This window comes from Eschrichtius robustus, chromosome 18 (genome assembly GCF_028021215.1).
Source record: "Eschrichtius robustus isolate mEscRob2 chromosome 18, mEscRob2.pri, whole genome shotgun sequence".
Taxonomy (NCBI): Eukaryota; Metazoa; Chordata; class Mammalia; order Artiodactyla; family Eschrichtiidae; genus Eschrichtius; species Eschrichtius robustus.
In genome coordinates this window covers 13,338,099-13,363,176 of record NC_090841.1, presented here as the reverse complement: position 1 = coordinate 13,363,176, position 25,078 = coordinate 13,338,099, and the positions used below count along the sequence as shown (strand labels likewise).

The 25,078-nt window shown below is 37.6% G+C and overlaps 3 protein-coding genes across 19 annotated transcripts in view; 2 read left to right on the top strand and 1 right to left on the bottom strand.

Moving 5' to 3' along the window:
• Positions 1-14,029, top strand: part of SUPT20H (SPT20 homolog, SAGA complex component) — a 39,606-nt gene extending 25,577 nt beyond the window's left edge. For 9 of the 15 annotated variants that reach the window (XM_068526415.1, XM_068526416.1, XM_068526417.1 and 6 more), the window contains 8 exons: positions 46-204; positions 1,928-2,234; positions 2,761-2,915; positions 5,607-5,662; positions 7,573-7,689; positions 11,116-11,221; positions 12,662-12,765; positions 13,528-14,029. In XM_068526415.1, the coding sequence (XP_068382516.1) occupies positions 46-204; positions 1,928-2,234; positions 2,761-2,915; positions 5,607-5,662; positions 7,573-7,689; positions 11,116-11,221; positions 12,662-12,765; positions 13,528-13,668 (1,145 nt within the window). In that variant the 3' untranslated portion in view covers positions 13,669-14,029. The remainder of the gene's footprint in view (positions 1-45; positions 205-1,927; positions 2,235-2,760; positions 2,916-5,606; positions 5,663-7,572; positions 7,690-11,115; positions 11,222-12,661; positions 12,766-13,527) is intronic. The other 6 variants (XM_068526425.1, XM_068526424.1, XM_068526427.1 and 3 more) reach the window with 3 other exon arrangements.
• EXOSC8 (exosome component 8) lies at positions 13,941-20,300 on the bottom strand. The gene is made up of 11 exons (XM_068526428.1): positions 20,239-20,300; positions 19,079-19,115; positions 18,766-18,829; positions 17,902-17,975; positions 16,790-16,835; positions 15,977-16,082; positions 15,843-15,888; positions 15,540-15,636; positions 15,141-15,261; positions 14,803-14,909; positions 13,941-14,157 (listed from the first exon to the last, which is right to left on the bottom strand). The coding sequence occupies exons 1-11, from the start codon at positions 20,253-20,255 to the stop codon at positions 14,042-14,044; spliced, it is 831 nt and encodes a 276-aa protein (XP_068382529.1). The 5' UTR covers positions 20,256-20,300; the 3' UTR covers positions 13,941-14,041.
• A 1,321-nt stretch (positions 20,301-21,621) lies between these two features.
• ALG5 (ALG5 dolichyl-phosphate beta-glucosyltransferase) overlaps positions 21,622-25,078 on the top strand; it is a 41,037-nt gene continuing 37,580 nt past the window's right edge. For all 3 annotated transcript variants that reach the window (XM_068526844.1, XM_068526843.1, XM_068526845.1), the window contains exon 1: positions 21,622-21,751. In XM_068526844.1, the coding sequence (XP_068382945.1) occupies positions 21,679-21,751 (73 nt within the window). In that variant the 5' untranslated portion in view covers positions 21,622-21,678. The remainder of the gene's footprint in view (positions 21,752-25,078) is intronic.

The window sequence follows — 25,078 nt, the reverse complement described above, 5'->3', positions numbered from 1 at the left end:
TTTAAATTGTAAATCTAGGAAACAACTTCTGTATTTTTCTTCTAGGTAACTATTTTACACCACAACAGGTCAGCAGCTTTCTTAAATCTCCAACTCCTCCTCCTGCTTCTAAGCCACCAAGTCTTTCTCGGAAGTCATCCATGGATCTCAGTCAAGTTAGCATGCTTTCTCCAGCTGCCCTGTCACCTGCCAGTTCATCACAAAGTGAGTCATAACCTAAATTCTTCATTAACTCTTCATAAGCTTTTGCATTAGTGTTTCTTAAGATGGCTCTTTTTGACCAGTGAAATAGTGAAATCTGAATGTACTGTCTACCCAAAATGTATAAGTTTTGAGAAGCTTCATGCCAATCTCTTGTTGACCGTATGTATTACATGTTTTGTAATTGTATTTGTTTTTCTGTATTTATGTATGCACCTCGTGTATACCTTTCTTACAGACTTGCAACCTACACATCTCCTGAAAAAAATAATCTGGTAGTTAAATGTGGCAATAAGATTGCAAATTATTTTTTATTCCAGTGTACCCTTGGGCATTTTACATTTTATGTAAACTATGCAGCTGATACGGAAAAAAAGTCATAAGAGTTGTTGCTGCAGTCTTATCTTTGTAAATGTAAGAAGCCAACTAGTTCCAAGGTGGTGATACAGTAAACTGAAAGCCGATTTTTCAATAACACTCTTACACTCTTATAAATTGTTGTCAGTTACTAAAATGTGGGATGATCATAAAGCATCTGAAGATATTAAAATGTAATTTTTACTACTGAATACTTTTTTTTTTTTTAACATCAAGAAGAGTTATTCGAGAATTCTAGCGTTAGTTTTGGAGAATTTCTTCAGATTAGTAAATATCTGAGATATTTAGGTACCAACTTGCAAAAAAGCATTCCAGTTTTTTAGATTTTTTTAATAAATAACTAATGTGTGCTGAAAGTTTTAGTACACTGCACAGTGACAGGGTGGTCTTTGCATTAGATGTAAACATCTTCATCTTGATAGCTCAAAAGGTGTAATTTTTCTGCCTTCTTGTTTTGCACAAAGAAAAATTTATAAATTTCCTGAAAGTCTTATTCACACTTCTTATGTTGTGGGTATGGATTATGTTAATCTACTGCACACAGTTGTTACTTTAAGTAAGGGTTGAGTGACAGCTTCTGGACATTCACATTTCTTTCCTTTCTTTCTGCAGGACATGAAAGCTAAAAAAGAAAACACCTCAAGAGCTTTTGGTTTTATTTTTTTGGTTTTTGTTTTTTGTTTTTGTTTTTTTTTTTAAAAAGTTGATAAACTGTGCATACTTCATTCACAACAGATTTTCTATACATTCTACATTTAAACAGAAGTACACAGTTACTGTTAAAGATGCAGTATTATCTCTCAAATATTTACTTTATTACTGTGTTTTGTAAAATTTGTTTGTTAGGATAAACTTGATGTGTTAGGATTTAAATATGCATATCTAGGTGCCAAATATGATTGTTAATCATATGTAATTTATTAAATATGTTCAGAGTTTATCTCAGACTGTTAACAGAAAATAAGCAATATTTCTAAGTGAAGTCCTAAATTAGTGAAATCGTAAATAACAAAAATTAATTTGAAGTCCTTTTAAACTTTATAGGCCAAAGGTAGCATGTAGGAAACTAACTTTTAAATGGGTGTTGTGGTAGAATACAAATGTATATTTTTACTGTTACTGTAATAGCATCTCTGATGGGATTTGTAGGTGATATACTGCATCCTTAATTGTAATTGAGTGTAGCAACACTCATGTATCATGTGTAGAAATTAACACTTGCAGTTAACTGCTTTAAAAAAAAAACTGGAACAAATTGTCAGTGCTAAATAAGATTCCATTAACCTTATTTTAAAAAGGACTGGCCATTTATAACAAACTAGCAATTTTTATTTTTCTCAATGAGCAGGATCTGGAACTCCTAAGCCATCTACTCCTACACCAACCCCTTCATCGACCCCACACCCTCCTGATGCTCAGAGCTCAACTCCTATTACCCCTTCAGCTACCCCTACTCCCCAAGATTCAGGCTTCACCCCTCAGCCCACTTTGTTAACTCAGTTTGCTCAGCAGCAAAGGTCTCTGAGCCAGGCAATGCCTGTAACAACCATTCCTCTTTCCACCATGGTAACATCTATAACTACAGGAACCACGGCCACCCAAGTCATGGCAAACTCTGCTGGACTTAACTTCATCAATGTAGTGGGCTCTGTTTGGTAAGTTTGCATTGATGCCCTGATTTTTTTTTAAGATACTGTAAGCAATCTAAAGAAATTCTTATTTGTGAAATTAAGAACAAATTGCATATTATTGAAATCAAAAGAAAATAGTTTGTATTTGGATAGAAGCTATCTCAACAAGTATGTTTTAATTTTAGGTGATCAATCTATTACATGCACTAAGATGATACTACTACACATTGACAGCGGCTTAGATTTTCCTGTTTATCCTCTGTTTTACCACCTTTTAAACCATTGATTAGGACATTACTCTTCCAAATTATATTTTAAATATACAGTACTTGATAAATATACAGTACTTACTTGATAAATGTACAGTACTTAATTTTAGCCAACCTTGCTGTCACTTTCTAGCAAAAAAAATGAAACTAAGCCTCCAAACTGACATTTAAGACAGAAATATCTGTGTTTGTTTAGTGGTTTGTTTTTTAATCCAAGGAATTATGTGGCTGATTTTCCCTTTTATAGTGCTAGTTTAATGCTTTGTCTTATTCTCCTGCAGTGGAGCTCAAGCTTTGATGAGTGGTTCAAACCCTATGCTGGGCTGTAACACTGGTGCCATAACTCCTCCAGGAATAAACTTGAGTGGCCTTCTACCCTCAGGAGGTCTGCTACCAAATGCATTGCCCAGTGCAATGCAGGCAGCTTCTCAAGCAGGTCAGAATATTAGAAATAATAACCTCTAATAAAATTAAAGTCCATGCTTATGTAAAAATGCCATTTTAATGATATTATTTAAACATTTAACATCCTTATTTTATGAAGTATTATGTCAGAAATATTTCCTTTCAAAAGCTTTAAGAGTTCTGGTATTTGAATTAAAAACCCATATAGCTATGAACTTCTCTGTGAGGAAACTTGGTAAGCCTGTAAGTTTCTGCAAATTTTATCTTTACCTTCCAAAGATTATTATAAAAGTAACTTTTATAATTGTCAGTGTAGTCCTGTCCCAGGTAAAAGAAATGTATTTTGAAAACGTATGTGAGCAAGAAAAGCAACACAGCATGGCATTTAAAAGCCTCAGTTCTGGAGCCAGAATGCCTGATTTGAATCCTGCTTGTGCAGCTTACTCTAACTGTGTAATCATGACAAAGATACCTTTGTGCCTCACTTTCTTCATAAATGTGGATAATAATAATACTTTACCTCATAGTTGTGAGGATTGAATGAATAAATACAGATGAGGTGCTTAAACTATGCCTGAGATGTGATAAACATTCAAAAATATTTGCTGTTATCATCATTAGTAGTAGTTTTCTTGCAGTAGTAGAAATAATTATAATTACGTATACTGGAAAAGAGTTTTAACAACTTGTGCTTTTTTTTTTTAATTTACTAATTATTTGGTTGCATCAGGTCTTAGTTGCAGCAGGCGGGCCCCTTAGTTCTGGCATGCGAACTCTTAGTTGCAGCGTGCATGTGGGATCTAGTTCCCGGACCAGGGATTGAACCCGGGCGTGGAGTCTTAACCACTGCGCCACCAGGGAAGTCCTGACTTGTGCCATTTTTTAATGCTCTTTAAGAGAATGTATTATATCTCAGAACAGTTCGATTTCTTAATACTGAGAAAAAAATTAACAGGAAAAGTAAACTCACCATAGTAAGAAAAACTTGTCCGAAACTTTCTATGAGTTAAGAGAAAGAGAACCCAAAGAATATAATTTAAACATGTTAATATATTGCTGTGATTTTCTAATTCTAGCTCATATTCTTATTTTAATATGTATAAATATGCTCTAGTGACAGAAGCCCTGGAAATGGAATCAGTGTTGAATTTAGGATTTTATATTTACATATAATTCTACCAGTTACTTGTGGCTCCAAATGCTAACTGTGGGGTCTGAAAGCAGTCACTTAATTTTTCCCCCTTAGCCTCAGTTTCATCTGTTCTAAAATGGGAGTAAAAATTTCTAAATTCATTTGGTACTTATGAGAAATAAATGAAGTGATATGAAAGTGGCTTTAGAAAGCTATAAAGCATTATACAGATGTCATCCACCTTTAAAGGGAGTTATGTCTTTTTTTTTTTTTTTTTTTCATGAGAATCCTGGAGAGAATATCAGTATTGTCACATTTTTATCTGATTATGCATTTTCCATTTCTTATACAAGACTTTCATACTGTCATCTGTGCATTATTTGCCCTGTATCTTTTTTAATACAATTATCTGCTTAGAGGACTAGATACATTTTTTTTTTTTGAAATTGAATGCAAACTAAGACCACTTGACTGTTACTGAAATGAATAGCCCAGTTTGCTTTTTTTTTTTTTTTTAAAGAAATTCACGTTCTTTTATTTATTTATTTATGACTGTGTTGAGTCTTCGTTTCTGTGCGAGGGCTTTCTCTAGTTGCGGCAAGTGGGGACCACTCTTCATCGCGATGCGCGGGCCTCTCACCATCGCGGCCTCTCTTGTTGCGGAGCACAGGCTCCAGACGCGCAGGCTCAGTAATTGTGGCTCACGGGCCCAGTTGCTCCGTGGCATGTGGGATCTTCCCAGACCAGGGCTCGAACCCGTGTCCCCTGCATTGGCAGGCAGATTCTCAACCACTGCGCCACCAGGGAAGCCCCATTTTTAACTAGTGTTCGAATTGGTATATTTAGTGAGGAAAATATATACAATACATACTTTGAGACTGGGATCAGCAAACTATAACCCACATCTAAGCTAAGAATAGTTTTACATTTTTTAAAGTTTGTTTTTTTAAAAAAAGACAAGAGAAAGAGTATATGAGAGTCTCTGTGTGGCCCACAAAGCCTACTGGAAGAGTTTGCCAACCCCTGCTTTATGATGTGCTCCATGTTGTGTCACAGATTTTGGGGAATAAGTTCAGAATTAACAGCGCATCGTTTCCTGACTTTCAGCTTGATCCTTACACACAAAATTCAGCAACGTTCTTTGGCATTATTAATATTAGCATTTGTACTTTAAAAAATGGCACAGAGCACACTGCTTCTCAGAGGTAGGGTTATTATCATATGCTGTTTAGCACTGAGGAATATAAATAGGTGCCAGTCCCTGAAATGTATTTGCACAACAGTGATAGTTTTATTATATTTATGGTGTTTGCATACTGCTAGATTACTTTTCCAGCCAACAGTCAAAATAGTTATAAAGAAGTCTCAGTTTCTGAAATACAGATTATAGTGTACATCTGGTGCTCACATCTTTGGTATTGATGAAAATAGGGGGGTTTTTGCTTATAAGAAATTTTTAAAGTATAGAAAATAAGCACATCTGTGCAGGAAGTACTTAAAGTATTATATTTTTATATCCTAAAGTATAAAATACTTTCAAGTATAATAAAGTTTTAATTCCCTGTTTTAACCATGAGTTTTATTTAATAGGTGTTCCATTTGGTTTAAAAAATACTTCAAGTCTCAGGCCCTTAAATCTACTCCAGGTAAACCTGAAACACTGCTTTTTATTAAAGTTTTTATAGTTTTTGTTTGTTTGTTTTTAACCATGTAAGTTTGTACATATCAGCATTTGAAGTCTTGAGGTTGTCCAGAATCTTCTAAGGGTGTGGTTACCTTTGCATGTTCAAGTAGATAAGGGGAAAGAATTGGTATCCTATGTACTGCACTTTCATCGGCTCTGGCACCACTGCCGAATCAAGAACTAGTTCCAGAGGGGAGAGTTGACAACTGCCAAGGAAAATAACTTGCCTACAATAGTAGCAGCAGGTATACTTAGAAATAATTTCTCTCTTAACAGACTTTTATGTATGCATGTAGGTATTGCTGTTTGCTTATAGTAGATTTTCTGTGTGAATAGAAAGTTTTAAAATTAGGTATGTGTGTTCTTATCCTGAGGAGAATATGACTTCGTGACACAGTGCCAGGCACCTAGTAGTCAGTCAATAAATGTTTGTTAGATTACAGTTTGTGTCTAGTAGTGAGACTTTTCTTAACACATTTTATCAATGTTAACATATAAAGAGATTGTAGGTAAAGAATTTAGTACATGTTGTGAACTTATAATATTCTGAGTGTTATGCTAAGTCCTTTAAGGATGGAGTTCAGTATTAAGCTAGTAGGTTGGAAAATGGATGGGATTATCTACAGAGAATTTTTAGAAAAGGTAGACATAAATATAAAGATTTGGAGACAAAGAATGGCAGAGTTATGGATTATTGGGAAATAACAATAACAAACAGATCAACCCAACCTGATACTCAGAAGTAATAAATCAGGAAATACATTTAGAACTAAATCTTAAAACTTATTTCCTGTACACAATATGCAAACAGTGTCAGTATTTACAGACTAATTGAAGAATAATCTAACTGTGATATGGACATATTGGTTTATTTAGCCAACTTTCCTGCACTTTGCTGTAGGAATTTCTACAAGGATCAGTCTCAGTGTTAAGAGGAGTGGGATTCCTTAATAGCACTGATAATAAGGATTAAGGGCAAAGCCACCTTATAAATTATATTTTGCAACATTTATTACTATCTAACTAATTGAGGAAGAAACACTTGACCTGTGCTTTGTCCAGGTTTACCTAACAGTGAGCTGTGCTGAGTGTAGAGCTTCTGACCTGAGACACCTTTTTTGACTATATAGACCTAAGAGTTCTGTATTTGATATTTGCTTGGACTTTCCCACAAAACTTCATTCAAAGTGCTTTTAACTTAAACTCCTGTAGAATAAAATGGAAAAACCATTTGTTTCCTGATGCATTTGGAATGCATAGTTTTAGTTTTTAGTGTGGAGTTTCTGGATACTTCTTTTTTTTAAGTTTGTTTTTGTTTTTTTTTTTTTTTATTAGATTCAGAATGACAGAGCAAGTAATGTCTCCAAACTAAATAAGGACATCTAATGCATTTCCTTTTCAGCTTTGGAATTCCTAGCTATGTTATATAAAAATCCATGCATTTCTGGTTTAGGGCAAAGCTAGACCAAATTTAGGAGACGAGTTTTCTTAATATATATCTCTGATTATCACTAGCTTCTTGTTTATACTTCCAAATGCATTTAATGCTGTTTTGTGTTGATGTATAAAAGGACTTAAATAAAAGCAGTATGTATATTTGGATAGCTAACTATTAACTTGAAGCAGAAAGACTTACATTGGAGATTACTAACATATTTGAGAGCCAAAGTAACAGCACTTAAAAATTGTGTTTAAAGCGATTTGTTCCTTTTTTTTAAGGGCAGGAATCTTGTTTTGTTTCCATTTTTGTTCACCTGTTTCCTCAGTCCCTGGAAGAATGCCTGACACATAGTGAATGCTCCAGAAATGTTTGTAGAATAAAGAAATTTAATCTGAAATCGGCTAATTAATTCTTGCTTAAATACTTAATAGCTTCCAGGTGGCTCGCTCATTTTTAACACACTGCAGCAGCAGCAGCAGCTTTCTCAGTTTACACCACAGCAACCTCAGCAACCCACAACTTCTAGTCCTCAACAGCCAGGGGAGCAGGTACGTCCTTTCTACCTTCCATATGCTTTGTATCATAGAATTATAACCTTTTTTGGTATATGCCAAGCATATTTCAAGTGTTTTTATTTAGATTGTTTGAACCAACTTTTCGTATGCGGTTTTTCTTTATTAACAATAGCAGCTATCAGTTATTGGGTGCCTATTTCTAATTCTCACAACAGCCATACTTGAATAGATGATGTCACTTCCATCTTGCATAGTCTGAAATAGATTCAGGTGACTAACTTGCTCACAACCATACATCGAGTGGCAGAGCAGGGATTCAAGTCCAGGTCTTTCTGCCTCTATAGGCCATGTATTTTCTACCCCTTCATCATCCTGCTTTTGATAGTATTTTGTCTCTTATTAGAAAAGAGATGTTCTTTTTATCTTGAAGCATAGAACAGAGCGAAGATAGACAAAAACAAATACTTCGTATATTGCCAAACAAAATGAAATTGAACAAGAACTACAGTAAATTAAAGTAGTAGAAGGACCTTCAGGTTTTTCTGAACCTTTGCTGCACTTCGGAATCATCTGGGAAACTAAAAATTACTGATTGCTGAGTCCCACCTTCATCGTTTCTCTTAGTTCACAATTAAATATATATAATGTTCACTATCAGTCCTTCCACCAAAGATTCCCCAGTCAAATCTTGATTGGATAATGCTCATCCTCTATTAGATTTCTCAGGAAGGGCACATTTAAAACTATTTTTCTTTATTAACACATGAAGGATTACTTGGCTGGATATAAAATTCTTGATTTGCACTTTCTTTACAAAATTGTAAAATACTGTACCATAAAATTTACCATCTTAACCATTTCTAAATATGCAGTTTAGTAGCATTAAGTATATTCATATTGTTGTGCAGCCAATCTCCAGAACTTTTTCATCTTGCAAAAGTGAAACTCTATACCCATTAAACAACTCCTTATTTCCCCCTCCTTCTAGCCAACTTTCTGTTTCTGTGAGTTTGACTACTCCAGGCACCTCATATAAGTGAAATTATACAGTATTTGTCTATTTGTGACTGACCTGTTTAATTTAGCATAATACCCGAAAGGTTCATCCATGTTGTAGCATGTGTCAGAAATTCTTTTTTAAGGCTGAATAGTATTTCATTGTATTTATATATCACATTTTGTTTATCCATTTATCCATCGATGGACATTTGGATTGCTTCCATCTTTTGATGGAAGTCTGAGGTGTTTTTTTTTGTTGTTTTTGTTTTTTAATGAATTGTGCTTTAGGTATTATGTCTGAGAACTCCTCACCTAGCCCTAGGCCCAAAAGTTTTTTTTTTATAGTTTCCATTTAAATCTATGATCCATTTTCAGTTGATTTTTATAAAAGGTGTGAGACTTTGGTCCAGGTTCATTTTATGGGGTGATATGGATGTCCATTTGCTCCAGCACCATTTGTTAGAAAAGCCATCCTCCTCAACTGAATTACTTTTGCACCTTTGTCAAAGGTCAGTTGGCTGTGTTTGTGTGGCTCTATTTCTGTATTCTCTACTCTGTTTCACCCATCTATGTATTAATATCTGTCACTCTGTTAGTACCATACTGTTGTGATCACTGTAGACTATGTATATATATACACACACACATACATATATACATACACACACATACACATACATATAGTAAGTCTTAAAATCAGACACAGTGATTCCTCCCATGTTATCCTTCTTTTTCAAAATTCTTTAGCTGTTCTAGATCCTTTGCCTTTCCTTATGAATTTTAAAATCATCTATATCTACAGAAGACTTTGCTGGGATTTTTAAAGGAATTGAGTTAAACCTAAAGGTCATTTTGGGAAAGGCTTACCATGTTTACTATGTGAGTTTTCTAGTCCATGAACACAGTATGTCTCTATCTAGGCTAAAATCAGCTAGTTTTCAGCATACAAAACCTATATGTTTCATAGATTTACACCTAAGTTTCTTTCCTTCTTTCTTTCTCTTTCTTTCCCTTCCTTCCTCCCTTCCTTCCTTTATTTCTTTCTCCCTCCCTCCCTCCCGTCCTTTTTTTTCCCGTTCTTGGGAAATTGTTAATGGTATTGTTTTTAATTTTGTTTTCTACATGTTCATTGCTAGTATACAGAATTGGTTTTTGTATGTTGATCTTGTGTTCTGCAATCTTACTGACCTCACTTACTTGTTCTAGAAGTTTTTTTGTAGATTCATTAGGGTGTTTTTTCCTAGTCAGTGCCATTTGCAAATAAGGGCAGGTATTTTTTCTTTTTACTCTATATGCCTTTTTGTTTCCTTTTCTTGAATGTGCTCACTAGAAGTTCTAGTACTATGTTGCAAACAGTGTTTTAAGCTTTAAAAACGTGTTCTGATGAAGCTTTATAGAAGCAATATTGAAAAAACAAACACCCCTATCAAAAAATGGGCAGGCCTAAATAGATGAAAAGGGAGTCCTCTTGCACTGCTGGTGGAAGTGTAAATTGGTGCAGCCACTATGGAGAACAGTATGGAGGTTCCTTTAAAAACTAAAACCCAAGCTGCCACACGATCCAGCACTCCCATTCCTGGGTATATATCCAGAAAAGATGAAAACTCTAATTTGAAAAGATACATGCCACCCCCATGTTCATAGCAGCACTGTTTATAATAGCCAAGACAGAAACAACCCAACTGCCATCAACAGATGATTGGCTTAAGAAGATGTGGTATATATATACAGTGGAATATTAGCAATAGAAAGAATGAAATATTGCCATTTACAGCAATGTGGATGGACCTAGAGAATATCAAACTAAGCAAACTAAGTCAGACGAGCAAGACTAATGTTATATGATATCACTTATACGTTGAATCTAAAAGACAATACAAGTGAATCTATATACCAAACAGAAACAGACCCACAGACAAAGACATAGAAAACAAACGTATGGTTACCATGTTGCAGGGGTGCTTAAATTAGGAGTATGGGATTAACAGATACAGACTATTATAGAGAAAACCGATAAGCAACAAGGATTTAACATATAGCACAGGGAACTACCTTCAATATCTTGTAATAACCTATAAGGGAAAATAATTGAAAAATATGTGTGTGTATATATATACAACTGAATTACTTTGCTCTGTACCTGAAACTAACACGATATTGCAAATCAACTATACTTCAATTTAAAAAAAAAAGTTCTGATGAAGCTTTATAGAAGCCTTAGTAATTATTTTTAATACAGAATCAGTTCTGAAAATTAGGTTTTATTTTCTTGCTTTCAAAATACCATAAGCTTATTCTTGCTAATTCTAAATACCTTTGACGTCTTTTCCTTAGGCCATTCTTTTTGCAAGACCTAGACTAATGTTGATTTTTTTTTTTCATACAGGAATAAAATACTAATTCCACCAATCCAAAATTGTTTTTATTTTTGTACAAGTCACGTATTATTTTTTTATTCAGGGTTCTGAACAAAGTTGCACCAGTCAAGAACAGGCCTTATCTGCTCAGCACACTGCAGTTATTAACCTTGCTGGAGTAGGAAGTTACATGCAGTCACAGGCAGCTGGTTGGTATCTTCATAACTAAATATGTTGAATTTATTTAAAGTATCTAATCTATTTGGGATCTCACCATTTTAACTATTTCTTTTCCTTGTGCAAACAGTTACAAGGAAAAAGTTTAGTTGTATTTAATGTGTGAACTATTAAATTGATTAATTGATGGCACTCAGATTTTTTTCATTATTTTGATAATTGATTAAAGTGCTTTGACCTACATATATTAACAGGAGTTAATGTTTTCCTCATGTTAAGTTTTGTTGGGAAAATTTTACACAGTTACCCAGCTTACTAGGAAGCTTCTAAAGCTGTTAGCTCTTTATTTTTCCTGGGTTATTGAGACTGCATTTTTCTAGATTGCACAATCTTTTGTCTCATTCCAGTGGCTTGTAGTTGTATGAATTAGGACTTAATAGTCAAGTAGCTTAGCTTCTGTAAGACACTTGTAAAAAAATGCGATTGTACTAAATGATTGCTCACCACTTCTAGTAATAAATGGTGCACCAAAGATACACCCTTAATGAAGATTATTTCAACAATTGAAGATAGCAATTATAACTACATTTAATTAAAATCAAGAAGCCACATGTATAAGAAAACTGAGATACTGTTTGAGGATTAATGAGTGAACATGTTAACATTTTGAATTATCACTGGGCTTACTATGATGCCTTTAGAATCCGGTATAATTCCCAGTGTCCGAATTTGGAATAATTTATGTAAAGTTCTAATTTAGAGGCAGTGAATTTCCACATGGAAATTTATTAGTATAAACTTTTACCCCACAAGCTATTTTTTCCTAAAATAGCTGTAGTATAATTTAGTGGAAAGAACTGTAGGCTGAAAAATGAGAATGTTCCTAGCTCCAGACGTGCCACTAATTACCTTTAAGTGAGTCACTCAAACGATCCAGGTCTGAAATGTCCTCAACTGAGCAGTGAGAGAGTTGAACTTATCCCTGATCTCACTCAGCTCTAAAAGGGTTCACCACCTTTGTTGCTAATAGTGTAGTCTGACATTCATTGTAACATCTTTTAGCACTTGTCTACCAGTTTTGTCCTTATGGTAATTTGGATTTCTCCCACTCCATTTCCTACTTGATTGGTTATATTTTAAAACAGCATACCGTATTCAACATTTTGCTAGAAAGCCTTCTCAACAAAATAGCACTAGTATCAAGTTTCATTGAGATGTAAGAAAAGAGGGGGATACAGTGCTTTGGCCAACATGCTCTCCCTTCTCTTCCATGTCCAGGAAGTTCTATCATCAATGGTACCCTCAACTAACAGGAGTCTGTACTAAATTTATTCTGAAATGTCTGTGATTTGATACTTAAGATTAATCATACTGATACTTTTCTATTATTTCATTTTCTGTGTTGTCCTTTTCTAACCCTGGTAGCTTTCAAACTTTTTGACTGGCCTGCTTTCCCCTTCTCCTCTCTGTAGTGTTGTCTCAGCTTGGCTCTGCCGAGAACAGACCTGAGCAAAGCCTTCCTCAGCAGAGATTCCAGCTCTCCTCTGCCTTTCAACAGCAGCAGCAACAGATCCAAGTAATCCAGCAACTTCACTCTGGTTACATTTTTAAAGATACTCTGCTCCAAAAGTACTTCAAAATACCTTACTTAAGTTTTATGTTACTGTCTTTTAAGACTATACAGTAATTGGTAAATAATTTAGCAAATTTTATTTAAAAGTCTGACAACTTTAGCCAGTGAACTTGGAGCACTGAATATTTTGTACATTTAAGTCATACTCTTTTCCTAATTTAAAATCTTTCCTGAAGTGCTGGTGGCACATTAACATACATTTTTATAAGTTTCAGTACATTTTGAAATAGTTAGTTGTAAGTGCCAATGGTTAACTTTTTAATACTGTACTGCAGACAAAGGCAAGTATACCAGTGTTCCTATTTGTAAATGTCATACCTGTTTTAGAAGAATGTTGTTCCATTATTCTAGAAGTCAGCATATTATAGTTGACTTTCTTTAATTTGCAGGGTGGTTTTATATTGCTATAAACTATCATACAACAAAATGGTAACTGAAGTTGCTGAGTTACTGCAATATAGACTGGCCAGGCAAAGTAACAGAAATACTTTTGAAGTTTACCAAGAGCCATTTTTAAAGCCCGCAGCAGGCTTCTGTGCCACTGGTGCTGTTTGACTGTGCATTGTCCTGATGTGGTATAGTCCTTTTTTGTTACCTTGGTGCTTTCTCCCTTTCAGTTTTGTTGTTTTCATCACTCTCAGGAAAAGCATCTTTCCACACCTGCCTACCTTGAACCTAACTTGGTTTCTCCCCTCTGCTTTGCAGCAGCTGCGGTTCTTGCAGCATCAGATGGCTATGGCGGCGGCGGCAGCAGCACAGACAGCTCAGCTACATCGGCATCGGCATACAGGCAGCCAGTCAAGAAGTAAAACGAAGAGAGGCACGCCAACCACTCCAAAATTCTGAGTCTTGCATTATTTTCTTTCTTTTTAAAAACGTAAGAGCATTGAATCAAAAGGATTCTGAGTTTCTACTTCGTTTTTGTTTTTTAACATGTGTCAGTATTTTACATTGCTAGATATACAAACTTTATACAGAAGCACAACCCTATGATTTTTAAATAAAAACAGGGAAATGGTTTAACGAACCATTAGGGTGGGTTTGCCTAAGTCATTGCTTTTTAAAAACGGTTTCACTGTACATAATACAGAAGTGACCTAAGAAATACTAGAAACATCTTTCAGAAGAATGTAGTTTGATATTTATTTAGTATAAAAGGTTTGTGCACAGTGTAACAAATACAGTTTTTACAAATCTGTTTTGAAAATGTGGTGGTTGTTTATTTGGGTTTCATACTCTTAAATACTTCATCCATCAGTTTTTTTACTTCTTTGTGTCTTGTAACTGCTCGGCTCATACAATCTTGAAGTTTAGCTCCAGTCAGTCCACTTCCACCTGAAAAATTATTGTGCCAACACTTATTTTTACATGATCTACATCATGTCAAGTTACTGACATAAAACAAAAAAAGTGAATATAAACCAGTGGTGTGGTCTCAAGATTTGCAGGTTATGTTTTAACAAGACCTCCTGAAGTTTAAGAATCACTGACAGGGCTTCCCTGGTGGCGCAGTGGTTGAGAATCTGCCTGCCAATGCAGGGGACACGGGTTCGAGCCCTGGTCTGGGAAGATCCCACATGCCGCGGAGCAACTAGGTCCGTGAGCCACAATTACTGAGCCTGCGCGTCTGGAGCCTGTGCTCCGCAACAAGAGAGGCCGCGACAGTGAGAGGCCCGCGCACCGCGATGAAGAGTGGCCCCCACTTGCTGCAACTAGAGAAAGCCCTCGCACAGAAACGAAGACCCAACACAGCCATGAATAGATAAATAAATAAATAAAAATTAAAAAAAAAAAAAAAAGAATCACTGACATACAATAAAAAAATGCAAGGCATCTGAAGTAACAAAGAAACCATAGTAAATTTACATTACATAAACCAGTAAAACATCCCACATTCCATTTGGCCCTCCCTAATATAAAGAAGCTCATGCTGAGTTTTCATCTACATGTTTAGTACTGCAATGGAAGGAAAGTGCGTGCCTGGTTTGTGAAGACAACATAGCTTGCCTTCCTCGTCCATTACTACTGTTAAGGTTCCAGTTGCCAGGTTTTCCTCCTCTTCAGTAGGGTCAACTATAAGCAGAGTGCTATTTTAAAAATAAAATAAAAAAAATAAATTATCAACCCATGGGACAAATTTTATTTTAGAAAAAAGTACAAATGAAACTCACTACCTGCATTTTAGCTTAAGTAAGGAGCTAGACAGAACTGGTAGAAACCAGAAAAGTTAATAGCAACCTGAAATTCTACTACTTGTAAGAATCTTTGTCCTCCCTTCAGTTAAATATACAACCTTTTAATACATCTGATTAACTTACTCATCAAACACAGCAAAGGAAGTTGCAACTGGATGAGTTCTAATATTCAAATAACTTTTCTTCTTTAAATTAACTTCTGCTAAAGCAGTTTCTTCATTTATAGTTACTTCAGGCAACTGTACTAGAAGAAGGCGAATATGTAAAGTCAGTCTCTAGTGAAAGAAACAAAAAGGCATTCTGTGCTTCATTAATTCACTTTTCCCTCTATTTAACTTGTCCAGAAGTATTATTTTTTAAAAAATATATCTTAGGACAATTAAGGCAAATACAGTAGATACAAACATGTTTTTCTTTAATTTAGAAACACATGAATGATAGGTAAGTCTTAACAAAAACCTTTAAAAATTTATTGAGAAATTTTACCAAAACGGAACATTCCCTTTTATTAAGGCTGCTTACCATTTTTCAAAGCTGCTAACAAAGCAAAGGTGCAAGCATCCAAAATGTTTCCATCATGGTTGAGGCAAATGAGATCACAGTATAGAACCCAAGCAAGCTAAAATAGAGTTTACACAAAGTGGAAATTAAAGCCTTCTGATTGCTATAACGTGGTATTTGTTTCTACTTACAAACCACACTTGGCTAGACAATCAAGATAACCTTCAAGGCTCAGAAACTTTAAAAAAAAAAAAAATTAAATTTCCCCCACAAAAAAAACATTTCAGAATTAATAAAAGTTCATAGCTTCTTTATCCCTCTTACCTTTCCTGGAGAGATACATAAGTCCTCTTTCTGAATTACCTGTGAACTTGATTTGAAGACATAGAACACAGTAAATGAAAGTTCAAAAACTCTCTAAAATGAATGGTATTCACACTTTATCATGATGATCTTACTTTTCAATGACATCTGCAATGAACTGGCTAGCCACCTGGGCCTCTTCTCCAGGAGGTCCAGACCGAAATCTCCAGGAACACAGAGGTGATAGATCCACATTAGGAACTGAAAGAAACTGCAGCTATGAACCAAATTTCACCTCTCGTTTAGTTTTAAAGATAATATCAATCCACGGCAAAGACAACTGTAGGCATAGATAGGCTTTCCAAGTGGAAAGCATTGTAACACATCAATCATATTCTTTTTCATCTTTGTGAGAATCTTATGCTTAGATAAAATTTATTTTTTCCCACACAAATAACCGCCCAGCCAAAAAAAAACGTGTTTAAGAAACAGCCTCAATCCTAAATTATTCATGAAAGTTTCTAGGTTTCTTTCAAAATACCCCAATCTGTAACAGTAGATAGCCCCTCCAGTCATACCAACTGTTCTGCATTTTTAAAATGTTGGTTCCTACCATAAAGTAAAGATGGTCCAAGTTAAGAAAAAAAACCACATAGTGGTATAAAGGAAAATTCTTTATGGAAACAGAAAAGTTTGCAATTACAGCCCTTTGCCTAAGAGAATCTATTTTCTTGGTTGATGACATCTGTGTAAACCAAAAGTGATCAAACAAGTTTGATAAAAGGTATTTACAAAATTCTGTATCTTGCTATTATGCTATCTTCTAACATAAACATACACAAAACTTTTCAGGGACGTCTGAAGCTTATGAATAATTTTCTTCAACTCACCTACTAAGATTTAACTATAATAATAGTATTAACTGTCTTAAAGTATTTGTATTAAATTTATGAAGCCATTTAACTTACCAATATATCCTTTATCAGGGGCATCTGTTGGTGGTGCTCCAAATTCCTACAGAAGCAGACAAATGTTTCCTATGAAAGAAGCTACTAAAAAATTGTGAAGAAGTCAGTTATGGAAGGCTCTACCAAAGACCATCTTAGCTAGTTAACTACATCATGAGCATCTACTGGGAAGATGAACTTGGGAACGTATGTCAGGGGCTCTAGGAACACTGGACCACTCCTCACTAGCTCTGCAAGGCAAGAAGGCAGCTGATGGTAGTGCTACTCATCAAAATTACTTGGGGCTCTTTAGATTTCTGTCCCACCCTCTCTTTCACTTATTCAGTAGCCAAGAATCTGAATTTAAACCCCAGGTGATACTGACACAGTCCGATTTAGGAATTGATGGTATAATGGTCAAGAGCAAAAGCCCTGGAATTACCGACCTCGTTCAAAAGTCAGACCCACACCTTTTGGCTGAGAGACTTTGGGCCAGTTATTGAAAGAACTTAGGTTAAGTAACTCAGAGTTCAGTGTAGTCAAAAAAGCAGAGGCTTTGGAGTCAGTTATGTCTAAGTTCTATTTATGAGCCTTATGTTCCTGGACAAGTTATTGAACGTCATGTAAAATAGGAAATGAAGAGAGAAATACTTCAAATGATTATTCTGAGGATTAAACTGGATAATTCTGTAAAACACCTAACATAAGGTACCTGGAACATAGCAAATACTCAGTAAATAGTAGCTATTATTCCCTCAAGCTTTTCTTTTGAGCAATTTCTACACATTTGCACAGATTAAATGGCATCACTAGATAAAAATATGTCACCAAAAATCTCTCAATTTCTCAAATTACAACCAAATTCTTTAAAAAGTAAAGGTGGTGAGGATTTTTTTAAATTGTTCCATTTCAGCACATTTGAGAATGTTCATAAATTGTAATTAAGAGCCATTAAACTTGGGTTGTATTATCTAAAACTCAAAGGTGAAAACTTCGGAAATGAAAACAAATACTAAAAAACTGACACCTGATTGCCTGATCAACAGCAGAACTATAGGTGTATATTACAATCTAATAAATATATGAAGCTAATTTAGTAACTCAAATCTTAGTAATATATACAGTAAACCTACCGCTTTAATGCCACAAATTACTGTAGTATTTCCCAGCTTCACTAAAGAAGAACCATCTGCAGTACCAATTGAACCTGAAAAGGTAAGTATTTAAACAAAATGAAAAAGTGTTTTCGTCTTCTACATATGATTTTATCTTGCTACAAATCTAAGTTGTTTATGAAAATTTATTCCTTGCTTGAGTCTTTTTAAAATTACAGTTGACCCCTGAGCAACATGGGTTTGAAATGCACCCGTCCACCTATATACAAGGATTATTTCCAATAAATATTACCACAGTACTACACGATCCACAGTTGGTTGAGTCTGAGGATGCAGAGCCTCGGTTACGGAGCACCAATCCATAACTGTAAAATTACACTCGGATTTCTGACTGTGCGAGGGCCGGCGCCCCAACCCCCTCGTCGTTCAAGGGACAGCCGCACCAGTCTAAGGATTGTTCATTGTCCCTGAAGTGAGTTAATCATTTGTTGTTCAATCACAGGGCTGTTAGAAAGATTTAAATCTCTTCACACAAAATCACTGTAATCCCTTAGACACGGTAGAATTTGTCTGAAATACTGTTTAAATGGCTCAGAGGCTAAAACTTGGGAATGTCATATAGGTAAAATAGGGAAATTCCATGTTTGCAACAGAAGGTTTAATAAATGTAAGATATATAAGAAAACCATGTCTTAGAAGTTCTGAACGGAGGAAGGCAGGAAAACACTTCACAGTTACTTTAAAATTTAACATGAGCATAACAACTGAGAGGACAGTGAGTTTAAAAAAACTTTACAAAGAAAAATTTACTTTAAAAAAAAATTCTATTTTCAGAACTGAAGCAACTTCAACATTCTATTTTAGAACTCAAAATACCCTCACCTATGTTGACAGTTGTGGTTCTGAATTCACCAAGTTCTCTTCCATCAGGACGGCAATTCTCTTTCTAAATAAATATATTAAAGTAGATTACATCTACAAGTATATTTTACACACACCAGTGAAAATACACTAAACCTCGTTAATTCAAATTAATTTGAATTACTTGAAAATTGTCTTTTAAAAACTGAGGTATAATTGTCATATGACATATTGGTTTAGGTGTGCAATGTAATGATTGATATTTGTATTTATGGAAAAAGCACATGATATCATTATCAAAAGGCAAAAAATGTACATAACCACCTTTACTTACCAAAAATCTCCTGTAATACTCCAGAGGTTCCACAGTTCTGAAACACATGTTAAAGATGAGATAAATTAGTAAATCAATATAAATCCAGAAACTGGCAAAAGTCTTAATAGTGTGGTGATGGAGCAGAAATCTCCAAAATTTGTAACTAAGTTTCTTTCAGGAATTCTAACGTTTATGTTGCCACGTGTTGCTAATTATAAAAATTAGATACCTTTGCAATAACCATACTCAAAGGCTGTCCTTAATTTTGCTGTAAACAAGTATAGGGTTGGAGCCCAAAACCCTAGGGCATCTTTAGAAGAGGATTAATACAGGTGTGAAAATAACATCACTCTCACTCTGAAGCAGGGATTCTTGGTGGGCAGGAAAAAGTTACATATTTGTTTTCACTATCCAGTGACTGAAATTTAGCATACTCTTCAATTATGACCGTTGGCAATAAACCATTATAATATTAGCCGTACCTGCGACTTTAACAACCACAGAGAGTAAATGTTTTCGTTTTTACTTTAGAGTTGTCGAAGGTACCTGTAAGAATCCTCGTTACTTCGAAATTCCAGGAGTTAGTTACTAAGCTCCCCAGGAGATCTTAATTAAGAAAGTTAATTCTAAAATAGATGTATATCTCATTATATCATAAACTTGGAATTTATACAAACAGATAACTGTTTCAGTACAATTGGTTTCCTTTGGAATCTTATTTGTTTTATTTATTTAAAACTGGACTCAGAACGAAAATCTACTGGCTTCTCCAGAGCGGCAGCAAAAACGCTTAAGTAAAACATTCCGAACGAGGAACAACGTTTTTAGAAATAAGTTTCAAGGGAGAGGGAGAGCAGTGTCGCAGGTGGTTCTAACAGAACACTTTCACGAAGTTACAACTGCTCCCCTGGGGCTGCAGGTCCACTACACACCAAGCCACAGCGCTCGCAGCGGGTACCGAGCTCAACACAGCCCCTTCCAGCGCTCGCCTCCCCGGCGGGAAGACGCCCCCTTTCCTTTCACTACGACCACCTCCAGTCCTCCCGCCCGCCGCCCGCTTCCGTGGTGGAAAGAAGTGGGAACCAGGTAGGGGGGGTCTCCCGGTGAGAAAATTCCGGGTAACGGGAGCCGCCAACCGGCACGGTACGAACTCGCACCCGCCAGCCGCCCCCACTCACTTGAACCCGGCAGCCATCTTCCGCCCGCGCGTCTGCGCGTCTGCGCGTCTGCGCGTCTGCGCGTCTGCGCGTCTGCGCGTCTGCGCGTCTGCGCGTCTGCGCGTCTGCGCGTCTGCGCGTCTGCGCGTCTGCGCGTCTGCGCGTCTGCGCGTCTGCGCGTCTGCGCGTCTGCGCGTCTGCGCGTCTGCGCGTCTGCGCGTCTGCGCGTCTGCGCGTCTGCGCCTGCGCGCGCGCCGCCGCCGCCTGGGTAGCACCGCCCCTTCCGCCGGTTCTGCGGCGCCGCTTCGCACTTTCAGTACTGACACCTGCGCCCTTCTCCCGCTGCCGGATATCTAGAAGGCAGGGTGGAGTGGGCGGAGCGGGCGGCGTGGGGACGGTTTCCAGCCTGCCTTTGCTTAGACTTCCCCTAGCCAGATGCCCCTCGAGGTTTCCTAGACTTTGACGCGTTTTGACGAATCGGCTATTACAGAAGTGATGAGTGCCTGTCTAGAGACTGGTGGTTGAAGAGATTCAGAGAAAACCGACCTTATATAAAGCAAAGAATCAAGTGTTGAATGTGGAGCATAATTCCAATGTTTCAGGGTCCTTTTCCCGCCTCCTTCTTATTCTGGGCCCTGGGCTTGCCTTCTCCCAGGTAAAAGCCTCCCTGCTCCAGCACCGAAGAATTACGTAAATTTTCTGTGCCCTCGTTTTCCGCATCAGGTTACCTTTACAGGTGCCGGGAGCGGGCTCCAAAGGAGCAGCTTTTGTTGTAGCCTGTGTCGTGGCTCAAGACCTTCATCTCCCTCGTGTAAAATACAGGGCATCCAATTCAGTTTGAATGTCAGATAAACAAAGAGTATACCCAAAATAGTTCGTGTTATTGTTACCAGAAGCTGGGGGAGAACTGGGAAAGTTTTAGAAATAGATGGTGGTGATGGTTGCAGGAAATTGTGAATGCAGTTACTGCCACTGTAGTGTACACATAAAGTGGTTAAAATGGGAAATTTTATGTTTTATCACAGTTTTAAAAAATTAATGTAATATACCAAAAACAAATGCGTGGGTTATATGGTGTGTTTTATTTTAATAATGCTGTTAAAAAACGATTCGTTGCCTATGTGAAATTCAACTTATGTGGACATCCTGAATTTGTACTTGCCAATTCTGGCAACCTTAACTACGGTGGAACAGAGCGCCTGCCCCCCGCCCTCCCCAAAACGGACTGAGCGCCTCCCATACAACTACATATTCTTCGCCTCGCCGCGCGGGGGCGCTGTGGGCGGCGCGGGCTCCCGGGTCGTGGCCGAGTCTGGCCGCGCGGCGGCGCTGTGGGCGGCGGGCGCCCGGCCGGCCGGGTCTCTCTGCGGGTGGGAGGCGGGGCTGCGCGGCCGCACTTCCGCATGTGTGTAGGCGCGGGATAGGGCGGGCGGCGGCAGCGGCGGCAGCGGCGGCGCCGGCATGGAGGATGGTTCCGCTCATGCTGCAGCTGGCGGTGCTCGGCGCGGCGCTGGCGGCCGTAGCCCTGATTCTGGTGAGGAGAGGGGTTGGGGACCGACGCGGGCCTGGGCTCACTGCTCTCCGGGAGACTCGGCCCCCAGGCATCCTCTCCTCCGCGCTGCCGGCTCTTGGGCGTGTCCCTTACACCATACTTCCATCTGAGCCTTGACCCCAGAATTTCCTCTGCTAGAATTTCATACCCCCTTTCTTCCGTTCTTTATGTTTACTTTAGAGCTTTATATCCCTGCGTGCCCAGAGCCTAGTACTTGTGTTTACTGGGACATGCCCACCCTGTCTTATGTCACCCCCTGGTCCCCGGACTCTGCCCACCCGCCCTCTCAGCCTCGACCTCTCCAGGATTTCCTCCCGGGTCTGCAATCGCTGTAGTTTTGGCCCCATCGGGGAGGTCTTGAGCCCCCAGAAAGTGCTTTCTAGACACTCCCTTTCCTGGTGTAGTTAAGCAAATAGAAAGTGTTGATAGCACTGACAAGAGCCATCTGTTACAGATTGGATAAATCAGCGGATCAGGAAGACCCACTAGGGACATAGGAAGACCAAGATAGACAAGGCCTGGTGTTACCGTATGCCTGGGGGTCGTTACGTCCTAGAATTCAACACACTAAGCTTGCTGCCTCTAAAAGAGACAGTACAGGGGAATTCAAACTCCGATTTTCTTTGCCGTTACTGTGGAAACGCGGAAACATTGTAGCACTTGCTGATCCATAGGTAATAGGAAATTTGCCAAGTGAATTTTCTCCCATATAATTGGAATGGGCCTGCCTCTAGTTAGTAAATGGAGCGTTTTCCGCTTCCTTGACGTTAAGGTTAGCAGCCTAGATAGCATTGCCAGGAAGGCCACTTTGCCATCTGGCCAGAATTTATGGCTTAGAAGTAGTGTAGATAGAGAAAAAGTGGTGTATCCTGACTTCTTTAGGGTTTGTGTCTGGGTGAGAGAGGAGTCCTCTCTTTCCCTTAGTAGTATATGGAGATTTGGGGGGGGGGGTTCAGGTTTTGGGTGGGACAGAGCTTGACAGAATCCTAGACTGAATCTGCCTTGTGTTGACTGTGTTGCACAGATTTAAATGTGTACGTTATGAGATTGTACTGGAAGTATTTGATCCTATTAGCTGGAAGTGGTTATAAGAGCTCTTATTTATTGAGTACTTACAGTATGTTGGGTATTGTATTCAGCATTCAACAGGGATTATCTCATTTGATCTTTAAAACAGTGCTGACAGAAATGTTATCATTAGCTTCCTTTGGTGAGGAAGCTGATGAGCTGGTATGCAAATGTTACCCAACTAGTGGAACTTTTTTTTAAATTAATATATATGTATATGTGTGTATATATACACACATACACACACACACACATACATGTATATCTCCACTGTCTCCTCACCCCACTTCCTTTCTGAATTACTTCTGAAGCAAATTCAAGGCATAACATTTTATCTGTAAATCCTAAACATTTATCTCCGAAGATAGGACCCCCTTTTTAAAATATAACCACAATAAGGTTATTGCAGATTTTTTTTTAACTTTGTTCAGTGATTTCAAATACCCCATCAGTTCAAATGCCTCATGTATGTGTTAGTAAATTGGTTTGTTCCATTCAGTATTCACACACACGTAGCACTTGGTTGGTATGTCTCAAGTCTCTTAAACTATAACAATTTCTCCTCCCTTTTTTTTTTTCCTTTTCTTTAATAAGCGGTCATTTGTCCTGTAGAATTTCTCACAATCTGGATTTTACTAATTGCATCCCTTAAGTGACTTTTAACATCTTACTCTGTTCCCTGAATTTCCTGTAAACTGCTAGTTACATCTAGAGATTTGATGAAATGCATGTTTGAGTGTTTTAATCAAAAGAAGTGTGTGAGTGATGCTGATTACTTCCTTTTGTGTCGTATCAGGAGGTGTGTAATCTCTGATTTTCTCTGGTATTAAGAGGGATTCTTGGGTTCAGGAGTTGTTAGCTTGACCCATCGATCATAAAGTTTGTCATTAACCCAATGGTTTAGCAGTCATTGATGATCACTGCCTAAATTCAGTATTTCACTGTGGGTTGCAAAGTGGAATATTCTGACTGTATCATTCCTTCTTCATGTACTACCTGGAATTTTATAATGAAAAAAATTTCATCCTCAGCTATTCGATAACGCTGAAATATCTTTCATATATAAAAGGTAAGATAAAAGGCAAGTTTTCAAACTAATGAGATGGTTCCCTGGCATCTTACAGAGGTGACTAATTTTTTATATTTAGTATCATTATGAATCCGTGATATAAAATTTTTCATGTGTTTTAATACATTGCATTAATTATTCTTTTTGCTGCTTAAAATTTCCCCCTCACAGGCCAATGGGAGCCTGTCAGTTGGCTACTTTGTCATGATTGTTGGTAGCCTCCTTGCTTTCCCGTCTCTGACCACCATTGTACATTTCCTGGCCTGGACCTGAATCAGCCATTCTTCTTAGGAGCATTGGTTACTTTTAGTAGGAAATTGAATTTAGAAACCACCATCTGGACACTAGGGGTGCAGAGCAGGAACTCTTTAACCACTAGTCTGGATACTGCCTTCATATTCATACTAATCAGAAGCATATTCAATTTCAGTATGTACCCAATAGAATATTATAAATGGCCACTGAAGTACAAATGAGTAGCATTCCAAAAGTTGGTAGGTTGATTGTTTTGAAAGCAGAAAGTATACCAATGGAAACAATGTTACAAAGAATGGTTATTTCCAGGGCTAGGTCCCCACTGAATATGGAAGGGGGTTATATAATGTTAGCAGTGGGATGGTGCCTACAGCCTACAAGTTTGATACCTGACTCCAAAAAATAGTGTATTCTGAATTCAAATCTGGGATAAGTATCAAGAATATATTCTTAAGCATTACTGATCCCTACTCTGGGGGTTGGGGGACTCTTCCCTTCCTACCCTGGGTCAACCTGGTCTCAGATGGGAGGTCTGCCCTCACCTACAAGCTCTACCTGCAGTGTGTCCTCGATCACATAGGCTCCAAGTGGGTTGGGGCCTCGCTGTGTGTGTACCAGGGATTGGGAGTTCAGGGCATCTCAGAGTAGATGGCACTTCTGTAATGACTGTTCCCTTTTAGATCTGGGGTGACAGAGGCTGGGGAATGACAGGTGAGAGGAGACAAAGAGCCTCCTAGAGCATTAGGGAAAATGCTTAGTTAGGGAAAAAAGGGCAATAATAATCAGTTCACAAATAGGGGACTGACCGGTTTGAATTTTGAAGTCACCTCCAGACCATTGTTAATGGACTAAAACAGTGAATATTTCACCCCAGGGTGAAAAAATCATGCAAATGATGTATTCTAATGTAGCAAATG